Source organism: Emys orbicularis, chromosome 4 (genome assembly GCF_028017835.1).
Source record: "Emys orbicularis isolate rEmyOrb1 chromosome 4, rEmyOrb1.hap1, whole genome shotgun sequence".
NCBI classification, from domain to species: Eukaryota; Metazoa; Chordata; order Testudines; family Emydidae; genus Emys; species Emys orbicularis.
The window spans coordinates 48600919-48628908 of NC_088686.1; the positions used below are offsets into that span (position 1 = coordinate 48600919).

The 27990-nt window shown below is 41.4% G+C and overlaps 1 protein-coding gene across 1 annotated transcript in view; it reads left to right on the forward strand.

Annotated features, from left to right (window-relative positions):
- SNX6 (sorting nexin 6) overlaps positions 1 to 26488 on the forward strand; it is a 45688-nt gene extending 19200 nt beyond the window's left edge. Inside the window, exons 8-14 of the mRNA XM_065402617.1 lie at positions 2140 to 2245; positions 7162 to 7237; positions 7910 to 7949; positions 9367 to 9453; positions 10377 to 10536; positions 13651 to 13736; positions 25796 to 26488. Coding sequence (XP_065258689.1) covers positions 2140 to 2245; positions 7162 to 7237; positions 7910 to 7949; positions 9367 to 9453; positions 10377 to 10536; positions 13651 to 13736; positions 25796 to 25849 — 609 coding nt within the window. The 3' untranslated portion in view covers positions 25850 to 26488. The remainder of the gene's footprint in view (positions 1 to 2139; positions 2246 to 7161; positions 7238 to 7909; positions 7950 to 9366; positions 9454 to 10376; positions 10537 to 13650; positions 13737 to 25795) is intronic.
- The last annotated feature ends 1502 nt before the right edge of the window (positions 26489 to 27990 follow it).

Below are 27990 nucleotides of genomic sequence, written 5' to 3' on the forward strand. Positions count from 1 at the left end.
CGTCTTCTGCCGACGACGTAGCGCAGTGAAGACCCCGGGGTAAGTTGACCTAAGCTACGTGAATAACGTAGCTGGAGTAGCGTAACTTGGGTCAACTTATCCCGGCATTGAAGACAAGCCCTTAAAGTTGCTTGTCTACCTGCTGGAAAGAGGCTTTGGATCTCCTCCCACCCCTACCCCAATCACCTTCCAGAACTATCTGGCTGCTTCACAGGGAGGGCATTCACTGTTTTATCCCTTCTCCAGCCTTTTTTTTTGGCGTGTGTGTGTGTGTGGGGGGGGGGTGGAGTGGGTAGGGGCCATTTCCCTCCCCCAATGAATAACTCTGATACCTGCTTTTGTTAAGAACATAAGAATGACCATATGGGGTCAGACCAGTGGTCCATCTAGGAGTATCAGATGTGAAACAGCAGGAAGGTATTTAAGAAGCCAGCTCCTACACAAACATTCAGGTCTTGAGCAGTCCAGGCAAACAACGCACGTTACAACAAAGCGTAAACTTGTTCTTCATAATAATTTTAAAAACAATACTAGCTGTCTATTTAATTTTAAAAACAGCAAAAAATATCCACCTCCCTTTCCATTTCTTATAAGGAGTCTTGAAGTTTAAATCTCCTCAGTGTGATAGATGCTTGCTTTGATCTGCTTAGCTCTTGGAAGTCCAGGAGCTCTGGGCTGGTGACCCGTGCTGCCCAGGGTCCCTAGGGACAGCTCTGTCCGCCATTAGGGAATTTTTTTCCTGAGAACCCCCAGTAACATTTCGCGAACCCCCCCAGGGGTTCATGAACCCCAGTTTGGGAACTACTGATCTAGACCAGTGGTTCTCAACCTTTCCAGACTACCCTTTCAGGAGTCTGATTTGTCTTGCATACTCCAAATTTCACCTCACTTAAAAACTACTTGCTTACAAAATCAGACATAATACCGAAGTGTCACAGCACACTATTACTGAAAAATTGCTTACTTTCTCATGTTTACCATATAATTATAAAATAAATCAATTGGAATATAAATATTATACTTGCATTTCAGTGTATAAAGTATATAAAACAGTATAAACAAGTCGTATGAAATTTTAGTTTGTACTGACTTTGCTAGTGCTTTTTATGTAGCCTGTTGTAAAACTAGGCAAATATCTAGATCAGTTGATGTATCCCCTGGAACACCTCTGTATACCCCCAAGAATACACGTACCCCTTGTTGAGAACCACTGATCTGGACCATCCTTGATGGGTGTTTTTCTAACCTGTTCTTAAAAACCTCCAATCATGGAGATTCCACAACTTCCCTAGGCAACTTGTTTCAGCGCTTAACTACCCTTACAGTTAGGAAGTTTTTTTCTACCCTCTATTCTAAATCTCCCTAGCTGCAATTTAAGCCCATTACTTCTTGTCCTGTCTTTAGTGGTTAAGGAGAACAATTTATCACCCTCCTCTTTATAACAACCTTTTCATACTTGAAGACTGTTGTGTCCCCCCTCAGTCTTCTCTTCTCCAGACAAAACAAACTCAGTTTTTTAATCTTTCCTCATAGGTAATGTTTTCTAGACCTTTAATCATTTTTGTTGCTCTCTCTGGACTTTGTCTGATTTGTCCACGTCTTTCCCAAAGTGTGGTCCCCAGAACTGGATGCAATACTGCAGTTGAGACCAGATATCTAACTATTTCACTAACCAGATGGATGGTAATGAATCTTCTCCTTCGCTGCTGGTTTGAGTCATAATAGAACTGGTGACTTAGAGGTGGAAGGTACTTATTACAACCGCCCTAGTAAATTACAAATGCATTATGAAACACCACCTCTAAAAATCAGTTTTTCTTTCACCTATCTGCTAACCATGTGTTCAGGATTCTAGGTAGGTATAATACTTATTATCATAAAGCCAGGATTCTAGGTAGGTGCAACACCTATTATCATAAAGCCTAAAACATTGCAGGCAAACATCAAATCTTGCGGGACTTGGCAGGTAAGTGAAATAGAAACTGACTTTCATATAGGGTGTTTTACAAAATAAGTACAGAGTTCACTTACACGTATTATAAAGTATTTAATTGTACACAGTCATGATTGTATACTAAATTTTATGTGTCATTATTATAGACAGCTGAATCGGTGTTCTAAATACTGTTTGTCTTTTAGGATGTAGATGACTTTTTTGAACATGAAAGAACATTCCTTGTAGAATACCATAACCGAGTCAAAGATGCTTCTGGCAAATCTGATAAAATGACAAGATCACACAAAAGTGAGTTTCTGCTCTCTGAGGGGGGAGCCCCATTAGTTGTAGCACACACTAGACAATTTTCTAATTCTTTGTGATTGGCAATGACCTTCCATTGATAACTTGCCTCACATGCAAGGAAGAGTAAAATTCTCAGGGAGTACAAATGTCTTTATGCAAGCAGAAGTAAACATAAGAGTGGCCTTACTGGGTCAGACCAAAGGTCCATCTAGGGCAGTATCCTCCCAACAGTGGCCAATGCCAGGTGCCCCAGAGGGAATGAACATAATCATTAGGTGATCCATTCCGTCGCCCATTCCCAGCTTCTGGCAAACAGAGGCTAGGGATACCATCCTTGCCCATCCTGGCTAATAGCCATTGGTGGACCAAAGACTAATCAGATCTTGGAATAACATCTCTGGGTGTAACTAATGCTTGGGTGGGCGCCATGGTCAAGAGGCAAGGAACAGAGCCGGCCTGGAGTGCAAGGTCCTGGAAGGGAACTTGGGGCAATCGTGGGGGGAGGCAGCGGGGGCCAGGGGTGATGGGGAGTAGGGCGGGGGAAGCCATGGGGGCTGGGGCAATGAATGGTGAATCGGGGGTGGCAGCGGAGGCCTGGGGCACCAAAACACAAGTTTGCCGAGAGTGCCATTTTCCCCATGGCTAATGCTGTACTAGATCAGTTGGAATTAGAATAATCTGCTTTTGCACTGGAGACAGTTTGATTCTTCATACCATCTCTTTTGGGGATAACTGAAACATGTATTTAACCTTTAGTTAAATTTTATGAATTTTAAAGTGCAGAGGTGGGTGGTACAGCTACATTCATGATTAAATTCTGTCATAAACCTGTGGGGAGAACTTTAGATCTGCCTGCAGTTACCTGGGTTCAATTTGTGCCACACAAGAAATCACATTTCTTTACTCAACCTCAAACTCATCTATGCTTCTTCAACCAAAAGTGGCAGTCATAATGTGTCAGGGGAGTGGAGAGGTTTGGGAAATTTTGGCATGCCAAAATTTGGGGACTATTGGCGACCTTAAGTTCAAGAAGGAAATAAATTTCTCCTTCTGCAATTGCCCAGCTTCAGTCTTGGAAGGTGCCATTGGTATTAATCAGCTTGGAAACTTCTAGTAAGCAGTGTCTGTTGGGGCCATGTGTGCACCCACCCTCTTCCACTCAGTGAATTCCAAGGGCATAAAAGCAGGCATAGACCCACCTGTGTCCTTCAGACTGCTAAAAGAGCAGTGGGATGGCACAGCTCAGTGTTCTTGATGCATCCCTCATTGGGTTGGTTTGTCCTTATCCTCTCTAGGTATTTTTGTTTGTGAACAATTAAATAGGATTTTTTTAAGAGTAGCTCTTTTCCCCCAGTGTTTGCATATTTTTTTCAAGTGTCATCGGGGTTCAGCTCTTTTGCACTGCCATACCATCCTTTTTCAGTATGGTTCTGTTTTATCTTTGTTTTTCTTTCCCTTTTGTTAGGGTCTGCTGACACAATGGCACCATGGTGAGGTGACTAGGAAGGCAGGCCTTTCAAGCCTTGCGCTTCATAAAACACTTTGACACTGGTCACTGAGGGTTATGTGCAATGTCTGGTAACTGGGAGACGGTCACAATTTGAATAGATGTTTGATCTATCTTGCTTTCTCCTATGAAACCTGAAAAGATTAGTAGGGTCATCTTTAAACTGCTGTTGGAAGAGACTCTTAAGGAGCAAGCTGTGGGGTCTGGCAGAATCTGCATTAAAAGGGCACTTTAATGTCAAAGACCCTTTGCAAGAAGTGACTGCTTACGGGCCTGGCAAAAGTGGGTGAAGTCCCTGTTTTTGCCCATGTTAAAGATGTAAAGATTGGTGACAGCCGCACCTCTGCAGTAGCTCAAAGTAGCACTTTCTCAGGGAAGAACTGGGGAAAGGACATCTATATTTGCTGTAACTGTGATTGGCTTATAAGAGTCCGGTCTCCATAGGGAGTGTCTTCTGCCCTAGAAAAGCGCAGTATTCTTGGGGATTCACATAAACAGAGTCCTTTTTAATCCCAGCACAAAGGTGGGGATTGGATTTCCGAGCTTTCACAGCTATGAAAGCTTTCTTGCCAGAGGACAATTCCATATGCCTCCCTTGGTAATAGTAATTGACATCTGTGGAGTGTGTTGAGGTGCTTACCTCAGCACACTGTTCGAGACTTGCAACCCAAGGTGGTGCTGTTAGTTCCAGCCTGAGTTATGTAATTTCAGTTCTCCATTGTCCTAGAACTGAGAACCGAACTGCAAATCTTGCATCCCAGTTTACCAGAACTTTTGTCTCAGAATTAGGGCAAGATTCTTCACCCAGATTCTGATTCTCTTCTTAGGCTGACAGCTAGACTTCTGGATTTCTGGGAACACTAGATTGAGTATTTTGTCAAAGTCAAGAGGTTATATTGGAAAACAGGAAGCCGTTGACCAGGAAAACCTACTTGATGAAATGGAAGGGATTTTCCTTCTGAGCAAGTCAGAAAAGAGTAGATCCAAAATGGCCTTCCATTACTTCTGATTTTGGGTCTTCTGCTACATATATGTCAAAAATATGAGCTACCACCCTTCATCTGTCTGCCATTTCAACTTTCCACTCTCTAGTGCATGGACTGTTGACCTTTGCTGACCCTGCAGTAATGCAGTTTGCCAAAGACTTGCTCCATGTATTCCTTCTTCTGTGTGAACCACCTTTGTTAATGGGATCTGAAACCGGTACTTATGAAGCTAATGGAGGCCCTGGTTCAAACTCCTGTCAGACAGTCTTCGTACAATTTCTCTGAAGATTGCATTCTGCATAGCTGCATTATGAGCCCAGATTGCTAGTGAGATCCAGGCCCTTATGACTTATGTTCCGTAAGAATGGCCCTGTGTCCTGACTACAAATTCCTGTCTAAAGTGGTTTCAGGTTTCCATTTTAACCAGACCCTTAACTTTCTTGTATTTTTCACTAAACTTTACTCACATCTAGCAGAGGTTAGATGCCATACTAGATGACATCAAGAAGGCCCGTGGTTATTACCTGTCTAGGACCAGGACAGGATCTGTAACTCTCCTGGTTTTATTTCCAATGTAGCACAAAAATATGAGGGTCTGGTAGCAAGAGACTGACCAAACTCAAGAGATCAAAGGTTCATAGATCCTAATGGTTGAGAAACACATGGCTCCCAAGACTCTGAAGTATTGTAGTGGCCAGCCCAATCAAATGGAACCTGGGGACTGATGGTTCCTTCAAAGTTCTTTCTAGGGGAGTAGAGTATGGACCTCAGGAATCTTGCAGAGATTCTCAAGCGTGGTCCGTGGAGCGCTTACTAGTGATCTCCAGAGAGCTGGAGTGTCGCAAGGAGTTGTCGTGTCTCACTTCCAGCTGTTAAGCTACACTAAAATATCATTTAGACCAGAGGTTCTCAAACTGTGGTCCGCGAGCTCCATTCAGGTGGTCCACAGATAGTTCCCTCTAAGGTGCACACCTGGGCAGCTGCATATGAGAGAATGAAGGGCCACCCCCCTAATTCATGGACCAAGCGCAGGCGTGGCTCCACGAATTAGGTACCTGGACCCTGGAGAAGATGCACATGTAAGGTGAGGTGGTGGCCTTGGGGGGAATAGGGGGCAGGTGGGAGGGGGCAGTGGGGTGAGGAGAGGGGGTGGGGAGAATTTGGGACATGCAGGGCTGCGGCGGTCAGAGAGAGGCGACTTTCCCCAGCTCCAGGGCTGCAGCTGCCAGGTAGAGATGGCCCTCCTTCCCAGCCCCAGCTCATGGGCTGCTGTGGCAGGAGAGAGGGCACATCCATCACATTAGAAAGGTAAGACAACTGATATTAAAATATGAGTTGTGTGCTTTTATTTGTAGAACAAAAAAACCCTTTATTATTATTATTATTATTTATTATATAGTGCTTTTATCCAAAGCGCTTTACAATAGTTAGCTAATGGTACAAACAACATTTGGAAAGATCATTAAGTGGTCCGCCGAGACCCTCAGCAATTTTCAAGTGGTCCGTGAAAAAAAAAAAAGTTTGAGAACCACTGATTTAGATTGATTAAAATACATAATTTCCGAATATTACTCTGCTATATAAGCTATTATAGGCTGATATACAGTAATGAGTCAGAGGGAAGGTGGTCCAAAAAACAATCTGTTAAAACAAGGTCTATGCTACAAACTTTTTATATCTTTTTTTGTAATCTATTGTAATGAAGTACCATCAGAACAAGACTAATATTAACTTTCTTATATTCTCAAGGTAAAGTGAGTCAAGAAATTTCCAGTTGTGTGAAATATCTGAAAGCTGAAAGGCACACCACTGGTGGGGGCATGTAGGGTAGGTGTAGCTACATGCTGCAGTGAAAAGCAGGCTGTGTCCACACCGTGGTGTATATAGTGTTTGTCACGGAAGTCACGGATTCCGTGACTTCTGCAGCAGCCCCGTGTGGCTGGCCCAGGAGCCACTTGAGCAGCTTGGGCAGCCCCTGGGTCAGTCGCATTGGCTGCTGCTGGGGCAGTCTTGGGGCCCCCTGCTGCCCAGCAGCAGGAGTTTGGGTGTGGGTGGGCTTGGGGTTGGGGCTGCTGCTTACCTGGAGGGGGCTTCCCTCCCTCAGCTTCCCTAGCTCCACATGCTGCCTCTGCTGGCAGCCAGGCACCACCCCTGCAGCTCCCATTGGCTGCAGTTCCCAGCCAATGGAGCTGCAGAACTGGGGCTTGGAGCAGAGTGGAGGCAATGCATGGAGCTAGGGAGCTGGGGCTGCTGCTTCCCAGAATTTCATCTTGTAATTCCTGCATCAAGCCCATAACTCCTGATTGAACTAGAGCATACCTTTTAGAAAAGCATCCAGTTTTGAAGAAATAACTTGTGCTTCTTGAAATAATATTCATACAAGAGTAGAGTGAAATATTCAATCTTAAGTCCTTTTTTCTTTCTAGGTGTTGCAGATGACTGTAATAGAATTGGTTCTTCATTATATACATTAGGAACGCAGGACTCCACAGATATGTGCAAGTAAGATTTTTATTGTTAAAAGTGATTAAATTATGGGACAGATTGCTACCCAGGGTTGATGTCTATTCATTTATCAAAATGGAATGAGTCCATAAGAAAGAATAACATCCAAAAGAATGGTTTCTTTCTCTTCCCTGACCATTTCCATATGCATAGCAAGCAGATTGTAAAGCGTGACAAGAGCATGTCTAAGATCTGGGTATATGCACGCTTTGTCATAGTCACAGCAGAGCGATCATGAAAAGTGGCATCATTGTGGATCCCCATTCTTTCCCTAGAGTTGAAAACAAGAGGTATGCATCCATATGGAGACTTGTGCTCACTCAAGCTTTTGGTAATTGTGTCCAATATGTTGAATGGTCTTTTGATATCCTGAACTAAATTGTACTCTTGGACTCTGCACACTTAAACATAGGCAATTTAAAAAATGTTCTATGAAACTTGCTTGTGAAAATGAAGGCTTAAGCATATCAGTTGTACTTGGCATTATTGCAGGAAGGAGCTATATATGAAGGTAACGTACAGAGATTTGTCAATTCACCTCAGTTCTGGTAATACTATACACCAGTTGCAGTACCAAATCTTGGTTTTGTGATCAGGTTATTTAGATCATTGTTTGGCAATTGAACTGAAAACCATTAAAGTCATAATACGTATCTGTTTCCTTCCCAGGTTTTTTCTGAAGGTATCAGAGTTATTTGACAAAACAAGGGTATGTATCATTAAATCAATTTTTAGATGTAAACTTCTGTTTGTAATAATATATCCCAGTTTGTGCCATGATATTGACAATTAGTATCTTGGAGTCAGTGGTCTTTTGATCAGCTTATGAGTTTTTTATGATAAGTATTTGAGCATTGGGCAGTGGTGAGGAGGAAGATAGTGTGTTAGGATTTTCAAACTGCTTTTTAAAGTAAATGTTTAGTCTTTAAATAAAACTACATTCAAAATGACTTTGTAGACTGTGTGAAAGGGTAAAAGGGAGTCAAGGTGGGCGAGGTAATATTTATTGGACCACTTGTTGGTGAAAGGGACAAGCTTACACAGAGCTCTTCAAAGAATATAGTTTATCTACCTTGTGGCCTGACATTAGTTTTGCCAGGTAAGGGGAGCTAGTCCTCCAAAATGTTAAGAAGTGCTCAAAGTTTTTGTCTTACTGCAACACAAGTGATTTTAAAAGACTTGCACTTGAAAGAGCATACAGGAAGATTACCTCCAAGTTATACTATCCCATGAGAAAGCTATCAGGAATACGAGTATAGTGCAGTAGATTGAGTGGAAAGGACACTAATGGAAAAGGAAATTTAAAAAATATTGAGTTGGGACCTTGAGCAACAATCATTTGAGAGGTCAGCAAATTAGTTATGTAAATAGCTAGTAAACATGAATATTTTAAAACCTATTGGTTTATGCAGACATGGAATAATGAAGACTTTCCGAATCAGGAATGCTTCTTCAGATAAATGATTTACCCAGTTCTGTTAACTACATACGGGTACAGCAATACTGTATTAGGTACATATTTTATTCAAAGACTGTTGAATCAGTTTATTGCCTTCTCATCACTGAGATTCAACTTCATGAGTGCACCTTTTGAACATAGTTACTGATTTGGTCAAAGCTGGATGTGTTACGGGAATAACATTTTAACACTATAGATGTCGGAGATGAAGGTAGGTGCCAGCAACTGTACAGAACTGGTTGACCTTTCCAGACAGTTCATACAGTGGAATTGGTCTCTTTGAAGAGTATCTGCACTTGAATAGCTGATATGAAGTTAAGACAGAATTTTTATGTTCTGTTGAGATCATATGATGAGAATGTGTATTTTCCTCTAAAGCTGTTTGAACTTCTCTACCTTTTTCAGTATACAATAAATGCCATTGAAAGTGGGAACAACGTCCCTGTTTGTCCTATAAGACAAACAGGCATACCTAGCACATTCCTATAAACAGGCATAACTAGCACATTATGCTAAAAACCTTGATTTTTTTTTAAAGTGGTAATATCTGTGTGCGTCATGCGCTATTGCTTTGCGAGTATTTGCACCTGTACTTGCATCAAACAAATGAAAAATTGGAGTCCAGATGTTTTGAGAAGGGCATATCACTTTTTTTTTTTCCTTCCAGAAAATAGAGGCACGGGTATCTGCTGATGAAGACCTTAAGCTTTCTGACCTTCTGAAATATTATTTAAGGGAATCGCAAGCTGCTAAGGTGAATTTGTGCTTTATGTTCAATGAGATACTCTTTCAAGTAGTGCACTATTTCGGGATCACCTAAGTGAATGTAAATTACACTAATTCAGTGGATTAGGAAAAATATTAAAATCTCCAGCCTGTTAATTTTTGCCCTCCTCCCCCAGTATGACATTGGATCTTCAGTCTTAAGAAAATGGTGGTTAAAATTTTGTTTGCTCCCATCTGCAAGGCTAAATATCATTTGTGGATTTAGAAGCAATGAAGGAGTGACTTTGAAAAATTCTGTAAACTACTTATAATTCACAAACTATTCTAACTGCGCTTAATTGAAAATTAGTCATACAGTTTGACAACTGTTTCATATACTCTAAAATCATTGAAATTAAAACAACAAATTTAAATAAAACTTTATTATAGGTAAAGTTGGTTCCAAAACTGTTTGCTTTGTGTTGGAGGAGACTGTTTTCCTTCTAACAGTCTGAAGAAGCAGTTTACAAAATTGTCCACATTCAGAAAAAGGTGGTGGTGATGATGGATGCTGCTTACATTCTTTTAATACAGAAGGCTAGTACTATTTCTAAATAATAGTTTGATTCTAATCTTCTGGGAGGACATGGAATTCCCCATACCTGCCTTCTCCGGAGTTTCTTGGAACATTCTCTGAAGCTTCTAGTGTTTGCCACTGTCAGACAGAATATTGGACTAGATGAGACCACTTGTCTGATCCGATATGGGAATTTCTATGTTCCTTTTTGTTGCTGGGGTGGAAGGATCTGTTTTGCTATATTCACATGACTAAAGTTAGAATAATCTTAACAAGCAGGAATAAAATGAAAATCTTGAGACAAGGTAGTCTACGCTCTGATCTGAGGGCTAAAATTGAAGATATCCAACAGTAGGTAACTAGATTTTATACAGTCTTATACTTCGTTTTTGCAGGATCTCCTATATAGAAGATCTAGGTCACTAGTGGATTATGAAAATGCTAATAAGGCATTGGATAAAGCAAGAGCAAAAAATAAAGATGTGCTGCAAGCTGAAACCACTCAGCAAGTATGTTGTCAGAAATTTGAAAAAATATCTGAATCTGCAAAACAAGGTATTTGAGCAATCTTTGATCACACATTATATTTGCACTTTTAAAAAATCTGTTTTCTTGAATAGCCTCAATTTTTCAGACATTTAGAATGTTTACTGCTCTGAATTTTCTCTGCTTTTAATCTGTATTTATTTGTGACTTATCTGAGGACATTTAACAGTATTTTCCTTCAATATTAAAGACTAATGGTCTTTCTGGTACCAGTATGATGCTTAAATGGCTGAATTTCCTCAAATCAAGATACAAATAATTAAGTCGTCATTTGTTTTGACATGCACAAAAGTGTAACTGACTGCAGATAGTGAAGACAAATATAATTTTGTCAAGCTCTGTTGAAATGGCCTTACACAACTCTGCCTAGCCACTTCAGTGCTGATTTTCATTGACTGCCACATCTCATTGCAGGTGGTTATAGGTCAGAAACAGAGGAGCCAGTGAGGGGAGTTTTTTGCTGGGGATGCTAGTACTGGAGCTCTGTCCCAAATGAAGCAGCTTTGGTGGGTGAAAGGTGCTCCTCCTTTGGAGAAGACTGTTCAGTGTGCTGACTCCTTTCTGCAAGTCTTTCCCCCCCTTTGGGTTAAGGTTGGCCTAGGGAAGTGGTCTTCTGACCCAGTCAGCATCCCCTGTCCTAAATTAGCCCTTGGAGCCCACCTTGCTTCCCCATCCGCATCAGTCGCTAAAATTCTTTGGCTTTATAAATCTGCCAAAGTTGGTGGCTCTTTGGAGAAAGATCCTGTTAGCCCCTGAAGTGTTCTGACAAGCACATTGTCTTTAGGCTACCTGCCTCATCTGTTCTTCAAGTTAATTTTGCTCTGGTGTTCTCTGCAGAACCCTTCACATGCCTGCTTTCACTCATGAGTGAAGGCAAATTTCTGGGGCAAGTGATGAAGGGAAAAGAGAAGAATGAATTTAATCTTTAAATTAGGGCTGTCAAGTGATTAAAAAAATTAATCACGATTAATTGCGCTGTTAAACAAAAATAGAATACTACTTATATATTTTTGGATGTTTTCCAATTTTTCAAATATATCGATTTCAATTACAATACAGAATACAAAGTGTACAGTGCTCACTTTATATTTATTTTTTATTATAAATATTTGTACTGTAAAAATAAAATATAGTATTTTTCAATTAATACAAGTACTGTAGTGCAATCTCTTTATCATGAAAGTTGAACTTACAAATGTAGAATTATGTACAAAAAATAACTGCACTCAAAAATAAAACAATGTAAAACTTTAGAGCCTACAAGTCCATTCAGTCCTACTTCTTGTTCAGCCAGTCACTCAAACAAGTTTGTTTACATTTGCAGGAAATAATGCTGCCCGCTTCTAGTTTACAATGTGACCTGAAAGTGAGAACAGCGTTCGCATGGCACTGTTGTAGCCAGCATTGCAAGGTATTTACGTGCCAGATATGCTAAATATTTGTATGCCCCTTCATGCTTCAACCACCATTCCAGAGGACGTGTCCATGCTTATGATGGGTTCTGCTCAATAACGATCCAAAGCAGTGTAGACCAATGCATGTTCATTTTCATCGTCTGAGTCAGATGCCACCAGCAGAAGGTTGATTTTCTTTTTTGATGGTTCGGGTTCGTAGTTTCCGCATCGGAGTGTTGCTCTTTTAAGACCTCTGAAAGCATGCTCCACACCCTGTCCCGATCGGATTTTGGAAGGCACTTCACATTCTTAAATCTTGGGTCGAGGTGCTGTAGCTATCTTCAGAAATCTCATATTGGTACCTTCTTTGCGTTTTGTCAAATCTGCAGTGAAAGCGTTCTTAAAACGAACAACATGCTGGGTCATCATCCGAGACTGCTATGACATGAAATATATGGCAGATGCAGTAAAACAGAGCAGGAGGCATACAGTTCTCCCCCAAGGAGTTCTGTCACAAATTTAATTAACACATTATTTTTTTTTATGCACGTCATCAGCATGGAAGCATGTCCTCTGGAATGGTGGCCAAAGCACGAAGGGGCATACGAATGCTTAGCATATCTGGCACGTAAATACCTTGCAATGCTGGCTACAAAAGTGCCATGCGAATGCCTGTTCTCACTTTCAGGTGACATTGTAAATAAGAAGAGGGAAGCATTATCTCCCGTAAATGTAAACAAACTTGTTTGTCACAGCAATTGGCTGAACAAGAAGTAGGACTGAGTGGACTTACAGACTCAAGTTTTACATTGTTTTGTTTTTGAGTGCAGTTATGTAAGAAAAAAATCTGCGCTTTCACGATAGAGATTGCACTATGGTACTTGTATGAGGTGAATTGAAAAATACTATTTCTTTTGTTTATCATTTTTACAGTGTATATAATTTTTATTACAAATATTTAAAGTGAGTACTGTACAATTTGTATTCTGTGTTGTAATAGAAATCAGTATATTTGAAAATGTAGAAAAACATCCAAAATATTTAATAAATTTCAATTGGTATTCTATTGTATAACAGTGCGATTAAAACTGCGATTAATCGCGATTAATTTTTTTAATCGCAATTAATTTTTTTGAGTTAATCGCGTGAGTTAACTGCAATTAATCGACAGCCCTACTTTAAATTTAATATTTTAATTTTTTTTAAAAGGGACACACACTGCTGTCTGACTCCAAAAGAGCTTTACATATATGAAAATTATGGTTAAGAGAAGCCAGCACAATCACACTTTAAATAGCTTCTTCTCTAAGGGTATGTCTACACTGCAGTTAGACACGCACAGCAGGCTCATGACAGATGACGCAGGATCGAGGGGCTTTGGCTAAGGGACTGTTTAATTGCAGAATAGATGTCGGGCTCGGGCTGCAGCCTCCCACTTCATAGGGTTGGATAGCCCGGGGTCCAGCCTGAGCCTGAACGTCTACACCATAATTAAATAGCCCTTTACTCTGAACACTCTGAGCCTGAGCCAGCTGGCACAGAAGACTGGCCGCAGGTTTTTAATTACAATATAGACATACCCTAACAGTGCTGCAATAGCTCTGAGCCCAAGTTGTGGTCTTAGTCTTAAACTTGTGATTTCCCACCCCCCACCCTCCCCGAGGAAAGTGTCGTAATGCTTGAATGCACTGACACTGTTTTTAATGGAATCCCAAATTATACTTTACAGAACTTGTAGACTTTAAAACAAGAAGAGTTGCTGCATTCCGAAAGAATCTAGTGGAACTTGCAGAATTGGAACTGAAGCATGCTAAGGTAATACAAACCAAAATGGGTTTTGATTTAAATCCGTTTTTCCATGTTGTGTATATACTTGGATAAGATCAGTTTGGTCATTTCTGAGTAATGTAATGTACTCTACACCTCCAAAAAGTTCAGTCGGCGCTGATATGAAGCATGCGCAGCTTCAGCTGAAAGGTTAACTTTTATAAAATTGTAAACTATGGAGAATAGGGGTGCAGGCACAGACTTTCAATGGGACTTGTGCTCCTAAGTGCCTTCGGTGCTTTTTGAACATCTCTATCCCATAGAAAATCTCATGCATTGACTATAGTATCGCTGCCTATAGTATCTGTCTAGGTACCTGTATGACTCTCATTAGCATATTATCTGAGTTTCCTTCTCCATTATTAGTGGATTTTATCCTTTCAGTCCCCCCAATGAGGTATGAAAGTATGCCTGAAGCTCATACAGGAAGTCTGTCACTGAGCAAGACATTGAGGCAAGATCTGTGTATAGATTCTTGAATATACCTTTGAGCCTTGGTTTCTTTTAGTTCACTAGCATAGGATGTTGACTAAGAAACTTCAGTTGCAGATAATTTACTGAACATGCTAAATGGTGTTAAGGAGGTGAATTATTTTTCCCAAAAAGAACCTAAGTGCACTGTCCTTAAATGTCATTTAAATGCATTTGAGCAACTATTTTTTGGTCTTTATGGAGATAATAGCTTACTACTTTTGACAAAGCTGCAGACAGTGGCTATAATGTCTTATACCAAGGGATTTTCCAGAAAAGCTATCTTGAACCATCTGTTCCTTCAGAATTCACATTATTCAACTGTTACCGTTGTCTGTACTTGCCACTGATTCCATTAAAACCTTATTTCTGAGGGGATCTATTTTGAATATTTTAGGCTGAAATTAGGCATAGACCCTTGAAATTCAAGAGTGTGTGTAGATCTATAAAAATGTACATCCATGCAACTTTTGTTTAAATTGGTTTGGACATTTCAGTTTGATGTAAAACAGTTTAGTTTGGATGCCCTTTTAATGCTGAGAGAGGAAATGGCTTTTTAAAATGTAATTTTTAAGTAAACTTTGCATTACTTTATCCTTTTGTCATCCATCTTAAACTAAACTCAGAATATGTATTTATGTACTAGAATATGTGGGACCCTTCACTTAATTCTTATGGATCAGATGGCTTTCACATTTAGCCTTTTAAAAAAATTCTTTTTATATTGGTTTGAGTGTGATGCTTCTTGGGGCACCCAGGACTGAGAGTCACCTTGTTACCCTCTGCCTCCAGTGCAAGGGAGTTTTTCTTCTGCCAGCTGGATGTTAGTTCCCTCACACAGCCAGCCTGTCCGCCACTCAAGCACTCTCCTCTGGGCTATACCAGCTCTGCATGTTGACAATAGATGCACCCCAGCTCCCAAGTCCTTTCCAAGTGTCTCCTTGTGGTATCTAGCCTCTGACTACCGAATACCCACAGAAATTCCAGATCCTCTGTTCCCAAAGGAACAGTGTCCCCCAGTTTACTAGTGTCATGTTAGGCCACCGCTCCTGTATCACACATAGCACTTGAGTTCCAATTATAGTAAAACAAAAGGAAACTTAAGAAAGAATAGCGATTCAAATAGGAACAAGTGTGAGCGATGGAAACAAGTGGATACATACGAAACAAAATCATAAAATGCAAACGAAGGCCTAAACTTATTAATAGTTACCTTTCCTATCTAATAAAGTAGATTTTCAAAGTTCAGTCTTTTACAGTGCTTGCTAGCCCTAAGTATCTAGGACACAGTCTTTCATGAAGCAACCCTGCTTATCAAGGTACCTCCTCAGTGAATGGGTCTAGAGTGTCCTCCTCTTCCCCCCCCCCGCCCCCCCCCCATACAGAATCAGTCTTTTGTCTTTATTCACAGAGAGGGCAATCCCTTCACTGTCCCGTTGTTCCTTTTCACTTCAAGTGGTTTTCATGATTATAGTTTCTTTGATGGTTTTCCGTTGACTTTTCTGGGTTGGTGCAAAGGTAGACAACTGAGCAATACAGTACGTACTCTGCTAGCCAGGGAGGGAGACAGCTCCTTTCTGCTTTAATGGGCCCTCCGAGAGCATGTTATTCCCTGGGGACTCACTTTTGCTTGAAGACAGTAAGGAATAACTTTCAATGTAGTTACATTATTCCTTTAAATATTACTCATACACACATCTCGCAATGGTTATCGATAGGTTACAAGCTTTCAGTAGAGACTTCACATACTACCTCTGAAAAATGATGTGCTAGTGCAGGAGTAGGCAACCTACGGCACGCGTGCCAAAGGCGGCACGCGAGCTGATTTTTCAGTGACACTTACACTGCCCGGGTCCTGGCCACCAGTCCGGGGGGCTCTGCATTTTAATTTAATTTTAAATGAAGCTTTTAAAACATTTTAAAAACCTTATTTACTTTACATACAATAATAGTTTAGTTATATATTACAGACTTATAGAAAGGAGACCTTCTAAAAACGTTAAAATGTATTCCTGGCACGCGAAACCTTAAATTAGAGTGAATAAATGAAGACTCGGCACACCACTTCTGAAAGGTTGCCAACCCTTGTGCTAGTGAGTGGTGTGGTAAATTTGTCAGGTCTCAGACAGGAGTTGCTTGTATTAAACAGCCATTTGGCAGCAGTGGGCCTCTGTCACACAGAGAAACCCAGGGGGTGCCCTGAATGTCCTCATTTCACTTTGTCCAAAAGATGCGGTGTATTTTGGGAATGCTGTAAAATTTTAGCTTTTAATTTACCAGAGATGGGAATCGGGGACATTGTGCATCCAAATACTGTGTTCAAATACCGAGTTCTTATTTTAGTCTATAAGAACTTAGAATTCTAAGCATAGACCGTTTGCTTGGAATCTGTACATAGTCATGAGTCTATAGTACTTCCTTTTGTACTCTTTGCTTTAATGTATGCTGCAAATTCCTTCCTTCTCCAGTGATTTAGTTACCCAGATTTCCTCACTTCCGTTCGTTCTTTCCAGGGAACAGTAATGCTAATGCTAGCCACAGATTCAGACCTTTGAAAAAACTGAAAAATTCAGGCTCCACTTTGTCTCTGACCTAATGCTCTGTTTTCCATTCTCACCTCTAGCACTCTATTTACTCCTTTGGATAGTATCCAAGTCCTGCTTTGTCAAATATTGCAAAGCTCATAATACCTGTATTTTAGAGATGTGATCTGCAGACAGCGTTGCTAATGGAGCAAGGGAATGCATAATAGAAAATTCTGATCAACTTGATCTATGGTTATGAAATAAAACCAATTCTTAGATTAAGTTAGTTAATTCAATTCTTTTATTCAGCTTGTTAGTGCTTGTTGGTCTGTCTGGTGGCACAAAATGCTAATGCACTTTGCATTCCTTTTAGATCTCAGGAAATTATTATAACTCATGATGCCCTTGCATAATCTAATTTTGTTTTAATAATGTGACAGAATATGAAAGAGAAACTAAAGCTGTAGCAAGATCCTGTAGTTAGTTATATTATTTACCTTTAAGCTTCTGTTGACCACCTTTAAATTTTTAGATACTCCTCTGATCTGTTGAATCAGATGATTGCAGTTGACTACTTCAGGACAATCCAAAGGAAACTTAAAACTTCAAAATGATCATATGAATAGTTTTGGCTGTGGTCAAGAGATGCTTATTCAAAGTGGAAATGTTCTGACCAAGCTATCTCTGGAATGGTCATAATAGGCATACGTCATACAGTCACTGGCAAAATGGAATGCTGGTAAAAACCTGCTTCAGACCCCCAAATAACACTTTTAATAAGAGATCCTTTTTTTGGCTCTGGTGGATTTTCATTTTAAGGAACTGTTAAAATGGTGTGGGGGAGAGGGGAGAAAACAAACCCCAGCAATGACGCTTCATGAAGTAGGTAGGAGGCTTTGATATTAAGGCTTATTTTGATAGTCAGTGGTGGGACCAGTAAAACTTTAAGGGTATGTCACTCTATTATGAAAATTATGGGGCAGGCTTTCGATCTCCTTACTATTTGACTGAACACCAGAAGCTGTTTGTTTAAACCTTCCTCCCAAATGCTGGAATTATGAATAAGAACTTATTTTCATGAAAAGTTCTGTAGATTTGTAAATAATGTCCACTGTACCTCAAAGCCTTATCATTTTTCTCAGAGTCAGTGAGAAGGGGAGTGACTGAGGCCTCGTGCCCCCTCTCTGGAACTGAATTTTTGGAAGGGGGATTATGTAAATTCCAGATACACATCTAAAGGGAAAACTGAATTTTAAATTATTGTTACCCTCCTTTGCCAGTAGAAGGTAAAGCTGTTTCTGTGGTACCTTTTTAGACAAGTGAAAACCTCCAGACAGTTCTAAACTATGCAGGTTTGTGTAGCTTGTGACTGCGAGAAAGTAAATTAATAGAATCATAGAAGATTAGGGTTGGAAGAGACCTCAGGAGGTCATCTAGTCCATCCCCCTACTCAAAGCAGGACCAACCTCCAACTAAATCATCCCAGCCAGGGCTTTGTCAAGCCGGCCTTAAAAACCTCTACGGTTGGCGATTCCACCACCTCCCTAGGTAACCCATTCCAGTGCTTCACCACCCTCCTAGTGAAATAGTTTTTCCTAATATCCAACCTAGACCTCCCCCACTGCAACTTGAGACCATTGGTCCTTGTTCTGTCATCTGCCATCACTGAGTACAGCCTAGCTCCATCCTCTTTGGACCCTCCCCCCCTTCAGGTAGTTGAAGGCTGTTATCAAATCCCCCCTCACTCTTCTGTAGACTAAATAAGCCCAGTTCCCTCAGCCTCTCCTCATAAGGCATGTGCCCCAGCCCCCTTATCATTTTTGTTGCCCTCCGCTGGACTCTCTCCAATTTGTCCACAGCCTTTCTGTAGTGGGGGGGCCCAGAACATAAGAATGGCCATACTGGGTCAGACCAAAGGTCCATCCAGCCCAGTATCGTGTCTACCGATAGTGACCAATGCCAGGTGTCCCAGAGGGAGTGAACCTAACAGGTAATGATCAAGTGATCTCTCTCCTGCCATCCATCTCCACCCTCTAACAAACAGAGTCTAGGGACACCATTCCTTATCCATCCTGGCTAATAGCCATTAATGGACTTAACCTATATGAATTTATCTAGTTCTTTTTTAAACCCTGTTATAGTCCTAGCCTTCACAACCTCCTCAGGCAAGGAGTTCCACAGGTTAACTGTGCGCTGTGTGAAGAACAACTTCCTTTTATTTGTTAAACCTGCTGCCCATTAATTTCATTTAGTGGCCCCTAGTTCTTATATTATGGGAACAAGTAAATAACTGTTCCTTATTCACTTTCTCCACAACACTCATGATTTTATATACCTCTCTCATATCCCCCCCTTAGTCTCCTCTTTTCCAAGCTGAAAAGTCCTAGCCTCTTTAATCTCTCCTCATATGGGACCAGTTCCAAACCCCTAATCATTTTAGTTGCCCTTCTCTGAACCTTTTCTAATGCCAGTATATCTGTTTTGAGATGAGACCACATCTGTATGCAGACCACATCTGTATGCAAAAAAAACCCTGGACACAATACTCCAGATGTGGCATCACCAGTGCCGAATAGAGGGGAATAATCACTTCCCTCAATCTGCTGGCAATGCTCCTACTAATGCAGCCCAATATGCCGTTAGCCTTCTTGGCAACAAGAGCACACTGTTGACTCCTATCCAGCTTCTCATCCACTGTAATCCCCAGATCCGTTTCTGCAGAACTGCTGCTTAGCCAGTCGGTCTCCAGCCTGTAGCAGTGCATGGGATTCTTCCGTCCTAAGTGCAGGACTCTGCACTTGTCCTTGTTGAACCTCATCAGATTTCTTTTGGCCCAATTCTCCAATTTGTCTAGGTCACTCTGGACCCTATCCCTACCCTCCAGCGTATCTACCTCTCCCCCCAGCTTAGTGTCATCCGTGAACTTGCTGAGGGTGCAATCCATCCCATCATCCAGATCATTAATGAAGAAGTTGAACAAAACCGGCCCCAGGACTGATCTCTGGGGCACTTTGCTTGATACCAGCTGCCAGCTAGACATTGAGCCATTGATAACTACCCATTGAGCCTGATGATCCAGTCAGCTTTCTATCCATCTTATAGTCCATTCATCCAATGCATACTTCTTTAACTTGCTGGCAAGAATACTGTGGGAGACCGTATCAAAAGCTTTGCTAAAGTCAAAGGATATCATGTCCACAGCTTTTCCTCATATCCACAGAACCAGTTATCTCATCATAGAAGGCAATCAAGCTAGTCAGGCATAACTTGCCCTTGGTGAATCCATGTTGACTGTTCCTGATCATCTTCCTCTCCTCCAAGTGCTTCAAAATGGATTCCTTGAGGACCTGCTCCATGATTTTTCCAGGGACTGAGGTGAGGCTGACCAGTCTCTAGTTCCCCAGATTCTCCTTCTTCCCTTTTTTAAAGATGGGCACTATGTTTGCCTTTTTCTAATCGTCTGGGACCTCCCCCGATCGCCACGAGTTTTCAAAGATAATGGCCAATGGCTCTGCAATCACATCAGCCAACTCCCTCAGCACCCTCGGATGCATTGCATCCTGCCCCATGGGCTTGTGTATGTCCAGCATTTCTAAATAGTCCTTGACCTGTTCTTTCACCACTGAGGGCTGCTCACCTCCTCCCCATACAGTGCTGACCAGTGCAGCAATCTAGGAGTTGACTCATAGACTCATAGACTTTAAGGTCAGAAGGGACCAATATGGTCATCTAGTCTGACCTCCCGCATGATGCAGGCCACAAAAGCTGACTCACCCACAACAGAATCTTCCAGCCTGCGACCCCTGCCCTATGCTGCGGAGGAAGGCGAAAAACCTCCAGGGCCTCTGCCAATCTACCCTGGAGGAAAATTCCTTCCCGACCCCAAATATGGCGATCAGCAGAACCCCGAGCATACAGGCAAGATTCTACAGCCGGACTCTCATTTTACCCGCGATGGCCCGTTAATGCCTATTTGACTAAAATCACATTATCCCATCAAACCATTCCCTCCATAAACTTATCAAGCCTAATCTTGACCTTGTCTGTGAAGACCAAACCAAAAAAAGCATTGAGTACTTCAGCTTTTTCCACATCATCTGTCACTAGGTTGCTTTCCCCCATTCAGTAAGGATCCCACGCTTTCCCTGACCACCACCTTGTTGCTAACATACCAGTAGAAACCCTTCTTGTTACCCTTCACAACCCTTGCTAGCTGCAACTCTAATTGTGCTTTGGCCTTCCTGATTACACCCCTGCATGCTTGAGCAATATTTTTATACTGCTCCCTAGTCATCTGTCCTAGTTTCCACTTCTTGTAAGCTTCCTTTTTGTGTTTGAGCTCACCGAAGATTTCCCTGTTAAGCCAAGCTGGTTGTCTGCCGTATTTGCTATTCTTTCTGCACATCGGGATGGTTTGTTCCTGGGCCCTCAATAAGGCTTCTTTAAAATATAGCCAGCTCTCCTGGACTCCTTTACCCCTCATGTTAGACTCCCAAGAGATCCTGCCCATCAGTTCCCTGAGGGAGTCAAAATCTGCTTTTCTGAAGTCCAGGGTCTGTATTCTGCTGCTTTCCTTTCTTCCTTTCGTCAGGATCCTGAACTCGACCATCTTATGGTCACTGCTGCCCAGGTTGCCACCCATTTCTACTTCCTCTTCCAATTCTTCCCTGTTTATGAGCAGCAGGTCAAGAGGAGCACAGCCCCTAGTTGGTTCCTCCAGCACTTGCACCAGGAAGTTGTACTAAACACTCTACAAAAACTTCCTGGATTGTCTGTGCACTGCTGTATTGCTCTCCCAGCAGATGTCAGGGTGATGGAAGTCCCCCATGAGAACCAGGGCCTGTGATCTGGAAACTTCTGTTAGTTGTCTGAAGAAAGCCTCGTCTACCTCATCCTCCTGGTCTGGTGGTCTATAGCAGACGCCCACCATGACATCACCCTTGTTGCTCTCACCTCTAAACTTAACCCAAAGACTCTCAACAGGCCTTTCTCCAGTTTCATACTGGAGCTTGAGCAATCATACTGCTCACTTACGTACAGTGCAACTCCTCCACCTTTTCTCCCCTGCCTGTCCTTCCTGAACAGTTTATACCCATCCATGACAGTGCTCCAGTCATGTGAGTTACCTCACCAAGTCTCTGTTATTCCAATCACATCATAATTCCTTGACTGTGCCAGGACTTCCAATTCTTCCTGCTTGTTTCCCAGGCTTCTTGCGTTCGTGTACAGGCACGTAAGATAACTAGCCGATTGCCCTACTTTCTCAGTATGAATCAGGAAGGCCTCCCCTGTTGCACCCTCCTCCTTGTGTTTCCTCCCAATATCCCACTTCCCTCAGGGCTTAGGTCTCCATCCCCCGGTGAGCCTAATTTAAAGCCCTCCTCACAAGGTTAACAAGCCTGCCTGCAAAGATGCTCTTCCCTCTCTTCGTTAGGTGGATCCTATCTCTTCTTAGCAATCCTTCTTCCTGGAACAACATCCCATGGTCGAAGAATCCAAAGCCCTCTCTCCGACACCACCTGCACAACCACGCATTTACCTCCACAATTTGATGGTCCCTACCTGGGCCTTTTCCTTCAACAGGGAGGATGGACAAGAACACGACTTGCGCTTCAAACTCCTTTATCCTCCTTCCCAGAGCCGCATAGTGTGCAGTGACCCGCTCAAGGTCATTCTTGGCAGTATCATTGGTGCCCACGTGGAGAAGTAGGAAGGGGTAGTGGTCCAAGGGCTTGATCAGTCTTGGCAGACACTCTGTCACATCCTGAATTCTAGCTCCAGCCAAGCAGCACACTTCTCGAGTTTCCAGATCTGGATGGCAGATGGATGACATAAAAAAGAATCTGACACATCAGAAAAGGGCAGGCAAATAAACAGTGACAAGTTTTTAAAGTGCTTGTACACAAATGCTAGAAGTCTAAATAATAAGATGGATGAACTAGAGTGCCTCGTGTTAAAGGAGGATATTGATATAATAGGCATCATAGAAACCTGGTGGAGTGAGGACAATCAATGGGACACAATCATTCCAGGGTATAAAATATATCTGAAGGACAGAACAGGTCGTGCCGGGGGGGGGGGGGGGGGGAGTGGCACTATACGTGAAAGAAAATGTAGAATCAAAATCAAATGAAGTAAAAATCTTAAATGAATCCACATGTTCCATAGAATCTCATGGATAGTAATTCCATGTTCTAATAAGAATATAACAGTAGGGATCTATTATCGACCACCTGACCAGGACAGTGATAGTGATAGTGAAATGCTGTTCAAACTGTTCAAACAAACAATCCACATGGTCAAACAGTCACACTTTTTAAACAAACACCCAGCCAAACAGTCCCTGCAACTAGCACCAGTCAGACAAATGGTCACAGCAGACAAACACTCAGATATTCACCCCACCATCTCACAACGCAGCCCCCCAATGCAACACTCACCATAGCTCGGTTCCTAGGCAAACTCCCTCTGCTTGCAGCTCACTCGATTCGCAACTCTCGCAACTCACTTGGTTCGCAAGTTCAATATATTATGCATATAGACGCTCTTGAGCTGCAAGTGTGGAAGTCTGTATTTAATGTTTGGCTATCTCATGTGAAAATCACATGTAAACCTGGTTACCACTTTAAAACCATCTTAGTTCTGTAATGTTGAACTTGAACTACAGTTTATAAACAAGATGGTGATCATACTCTGGAATTGGTGAGGATAAACAGTGCAACTTAAGTGCAGCTTACATAGTTCAATCAACAACTCATTACAGAATCCTGATCTGGCAATTAAATTTAGATACTCAAATGTGGATGTAAGGTGGGACAAAACCCAGTTTTGACATGTATGCCTTACAATAATACAGGTTTTTGTTGTCTTCTCCAAACATAGGGGTTATGAGGGATGTGTTCCTCAACTGCCACCCAGTATCTGAAAGATTTAGTATATGAAACTTGTTCTGTTCTTAGTATATGAAACTTGTTCTATTCTTAAAGGGGAAAAAATGCCCATCACCACAGATCAGAAAAGTTAAGTGGTGTACCACTTGTCAGAAGTGACTTATGCATTCTAATATGGCAATGTTGGAATTTCCTTAAACTTGAATGGATCTGTTTTCCCACTGATGCATGGATTTAATTAACATTAATGCTAATGAGTTTCCTACATAATTTCCACATGTTGATGAGAGATTGCCTGTTAATTATTCAGTAGAATGGCTGGAATCCAAAATCCTCTATTTTTACATGTTTTACATATACCTGGCTGGCAACTAGAGCCTCCTGTTGCAGGCCAGAGACCACAATCTCTCATATATTGCCATCCATATACAGTACACACACATTTTGTCTATTCTTCCAGCATACTATAGGCTCCACTCTACCTCTTTCACCTTTCCAGCATTGGGCAAAGATCAACCTTTGCCATGATCAGTCTACTAACATGGGCCTCAGACTCCTGGGTCCGTCTGACCTAGCAACATAGGTGATTTCCCCCTGCACCTTGCATGGGTTGGAAGGGTGGATATAAGAAAACACCGTGTTGGTGTAATTCATATATACAACAGGAAAAACTTAGTTTCTCTTGTGGAGTACTGGTGACTGCTGCCAGTGAGTGGAGGATGGATGGGGTAAAGGATCAGACAAGATTGGTGTTTGGAGTTTTAACTGACATGATTGTTCCATTTCTCCAAAGAAGGGCAAAGGAAACAAAATAAACAGTGGGGGATGGCTGTGAGATTATTTTTTTTTTATATGAAGTCTTTTATACATAATTGAACTGCTTACTTTGGAGAGGTGCAAGAATCTTAGTCATTGTATAGGTTAAACAGAAGCAGTAGAGCTTCTTTTTTTTTACATATCAAAAGCTTCTTTATATTAAAAATCAAATTTGAAATTAAGATCATACATAAAGTGATGGAACTCACTGCTACAGGTTACAGAAGCAAATAGTTACCAAGAAAGACCTGGATTTGACTAAGAACAGAATTTAAAACTATAAAATTTATCAGTTCACATGCTTGATAGGGTATATGTTCATTATTAACTAGGATCAAGAAGCATTTTCCATGGTATAATTGTGCATTATGGGGTTTTGTCTGTCCATCTTGCATTGGACTAGATGGAATATTAGAATGTTCATTCTTACCAATTCCTGTTTCTTGCCGATACTCTTCAGCTTTAGATTGGAGTACAAACTCAAGTTGTTTGTTGCTTTCTACATCACTAGTAATGAAGATTTTGCACGCCAATTTGTTTTTATTTACATCTGTACAACTAGGGATAGATTTGGCCTTGCAGTTGAAACTTGATTAACGGTTCTTATAACCACTCTCCGATAGCTGCTCTCTCTGCAGTGCTAACAAGTTAGTTTTTTATTTTGTCACTACCAAAGTGATAACACACATGGAACATGTCTGAGGAATAAGGTGCCACTTTTTGTAATTTTTCAGGATAGGACCACCCTTTAAATCATTGGCTTAGGGCATTTCATTGATTCTGTTTTCCTGCATTGCTCCAAGATAAATATATCAAAGAAATTCCTGTCTAGCTTATTTTTACTTATATACAATGTATTACTTGAATAATTTTGTTATGGGAATAATCTGACAATAGTAGTATTACTATCTTTTTTGAGTGAGGGGTACCTGAAAGAATATCTTCCACACAAATCTCAGTCATCCTTTTACAACTGAGAATTTAACTGTAAAAGAAAGGAGGACGACAGAATTCTATGGTGAATTTGTTGTGTTTTGTATCACAAATAGACTTTTGTTGAGATATGTATGGGAAGGATATGAGATGTAGTGGAGAAGTTATTTAAAGTAACCAAATTCAGAAAGTGTACTAGATCTCAAAATTTCTGTTTAGCGGTTCCTTGAGATCGGCTTTCTGTGTTCAACAGATCTTCCTAAAAGATGAAAATTGCTTAAACAAAAATATTTTACAAATGTTTTATAACTATCCATGCTGCTTAATAAGTAATTAATTTTATCTTCTTTTAAAAATATTTTATACCTCAGAAAAACGGGAAATGTGGTCATCGTTTTCTTTATTTCTACAGGGTAACTTGCAGCTGCTGCAGAGCTGCCTGGCAGTGTTAAATGGAGACACATAAAACACTCTGTCCATCCACTAACAAGGGCTGCCTTCTTCTGGATTTTGTTTTCATGACTTTTAATAGGGATTTACATCTCACCGGAGAAATCAGTTGGCAAAGTATGCATAAATAAGCTCCTCTTCTCTGAAAAAGTGAAGACTCCTGAAAGCAGTTCCAGACTATATGAAGCAACAGCATACTCATTTATGCACATGTATTCACACACACGTTTATTTAATCATTGTACGCTTTCATTGTTCAGAAATCAAATGTCCTGTTTCTTTGTGAAAGTAGCCAATATAATTATGTTCATGTTATGAATAGTATTATGGTATGGCTGCCAATCTTATTTACCTTTGTAAGTAATTTCTGAAGTTGCCCATTTGAATGCATTGTTCAAATTGATTAAATATTGCCATTAGATGTTTGAATATTGTTATTATAAAGCATTGTATGCATTGTCTTAGTTTTTCCATGTCCTGGTGTCAAGCATCTTAATGATTTTTTCCAAATAATGAACATTTCTTAGAAATTTTGGAGAACTTTATGTAATCTTTATAATTATGATTTAAAAGGAAAAGCAAATGCATTAGTATGTTTGCCTTAACTTGTAGACTAATCCCAATTATTGTAAAATAAACTGTGAAATCAGTGATTTTTTTCTAAAACTATGCAGTCATTGTATCATCTATAATAATTTAAATAGGCATTTGTAGCAAATCTGGTTAATTTGATCAGCATTTTCTCCACTCGTCCTCTGAAGCAAATTGTTGAATAGTGTTGGATTGGACTGACCCTGCTTCCTGCTAGACTCTTCCAATAACTCTTCTCACTTAAATTTGAAGGTTTATTAGCTTATCTATCTACTGGTACCGTCTAGTTCACTTAGACATTGTTTCAGACTTGGTTACCATTCTAGAGGAAAGTAATTTTTAAAAAGAGTTTGTTTTTTTTAGTAGGAAAGAGGAAGAGGAGTGACAAAAGCATGAGTTTAGAAAGCAGGGGAGGCAGTCAAAGAGACAGTGTTGTAATTCGCCCCTTCTTGGTTAAACACAAGTAGCTCTGTCTCAAAAAAACAAACAAAAAACAACCCCAAAAACAACGATTTGGACATGAAGGAGTGGCAGGAATGACAGAGGAGGGCCACGTTCCCCTGACCAAAATTTTGGGCTGTGACTCTTACTGACTTTGGATCCTTAGGGTATGTCTACACTGGCAGAGTTACATCGCCACTCAGGGAGTGCTGAAGGGAAACCGCTGATGTGTGTTCATGCTGTCAGCTGCCTGCGCAATAGCGTGTTCATACTTGCGGCACTTCCATCGGTATTCGGAGCGGTGCACTCTGGGCAGCTATCCCACAGAGCATCTCTTCCTCTTCTGCTGCTAAGAGTTGTGGAAAGACGGAGGGGGTCGTGGGGCCTCCTGGGTCCTGTCGCAATGCCTCATAATGCATTGCTTCACATCCCAGAAATCCCTGTGCTTCCTTCCACATTTGGCATCATCTTTCAACGGTTTGTGTACTGCGCGTCCTGCCTCTTCGGTCTGCAGGAATGGATCCCGCACTGTTGACCAATATGCTGCTCACTCTCTCTAACACGTCACACGTGGCAGTGGAGTTATTCCTTAAACTACAAAGACAAGAGGAGTTTGACATTGATCTCGCCACGTGTAATAGCTACGGTACGAGATTGTGGCATTCACGGAGGTGTTGACCACAGTGGAACGCCGCTTTTGGGCTCGGGAAACAAGCACTGAGTGGTGGGATCACATCATCATGCACGTCTGGGATGATGAGCAGTGGCTGCAGAACTTTCGGATGAGGAAAGCCACATTCATGGGACTGTGTGAGCTCGCCTCAGCCCTGTGGCGCAAGGACACGAGACTGAGAGCTGCCCTGCCATTGGAGAAGCACATGGTGATTGCACTGTGGAAGCTGGCTACCCCAGACTGCTACTGATGGGTCGCTAACCAGTTCGGAGTGGGAAAGTCGTCCGTTGGACTCGTGTTGACGGAAGTGTGCAGGGCCATTAATCGCATCCTGCTCCGAAAGACTGTGACTCTGGGTAACGTCCGTAACATCGTGGATGGCTTTGAAAAAACGGGCTTCCCTAACTGTGAAGGGGTGATAGATGGCACGCATATTCCAATTCTGGCACCAG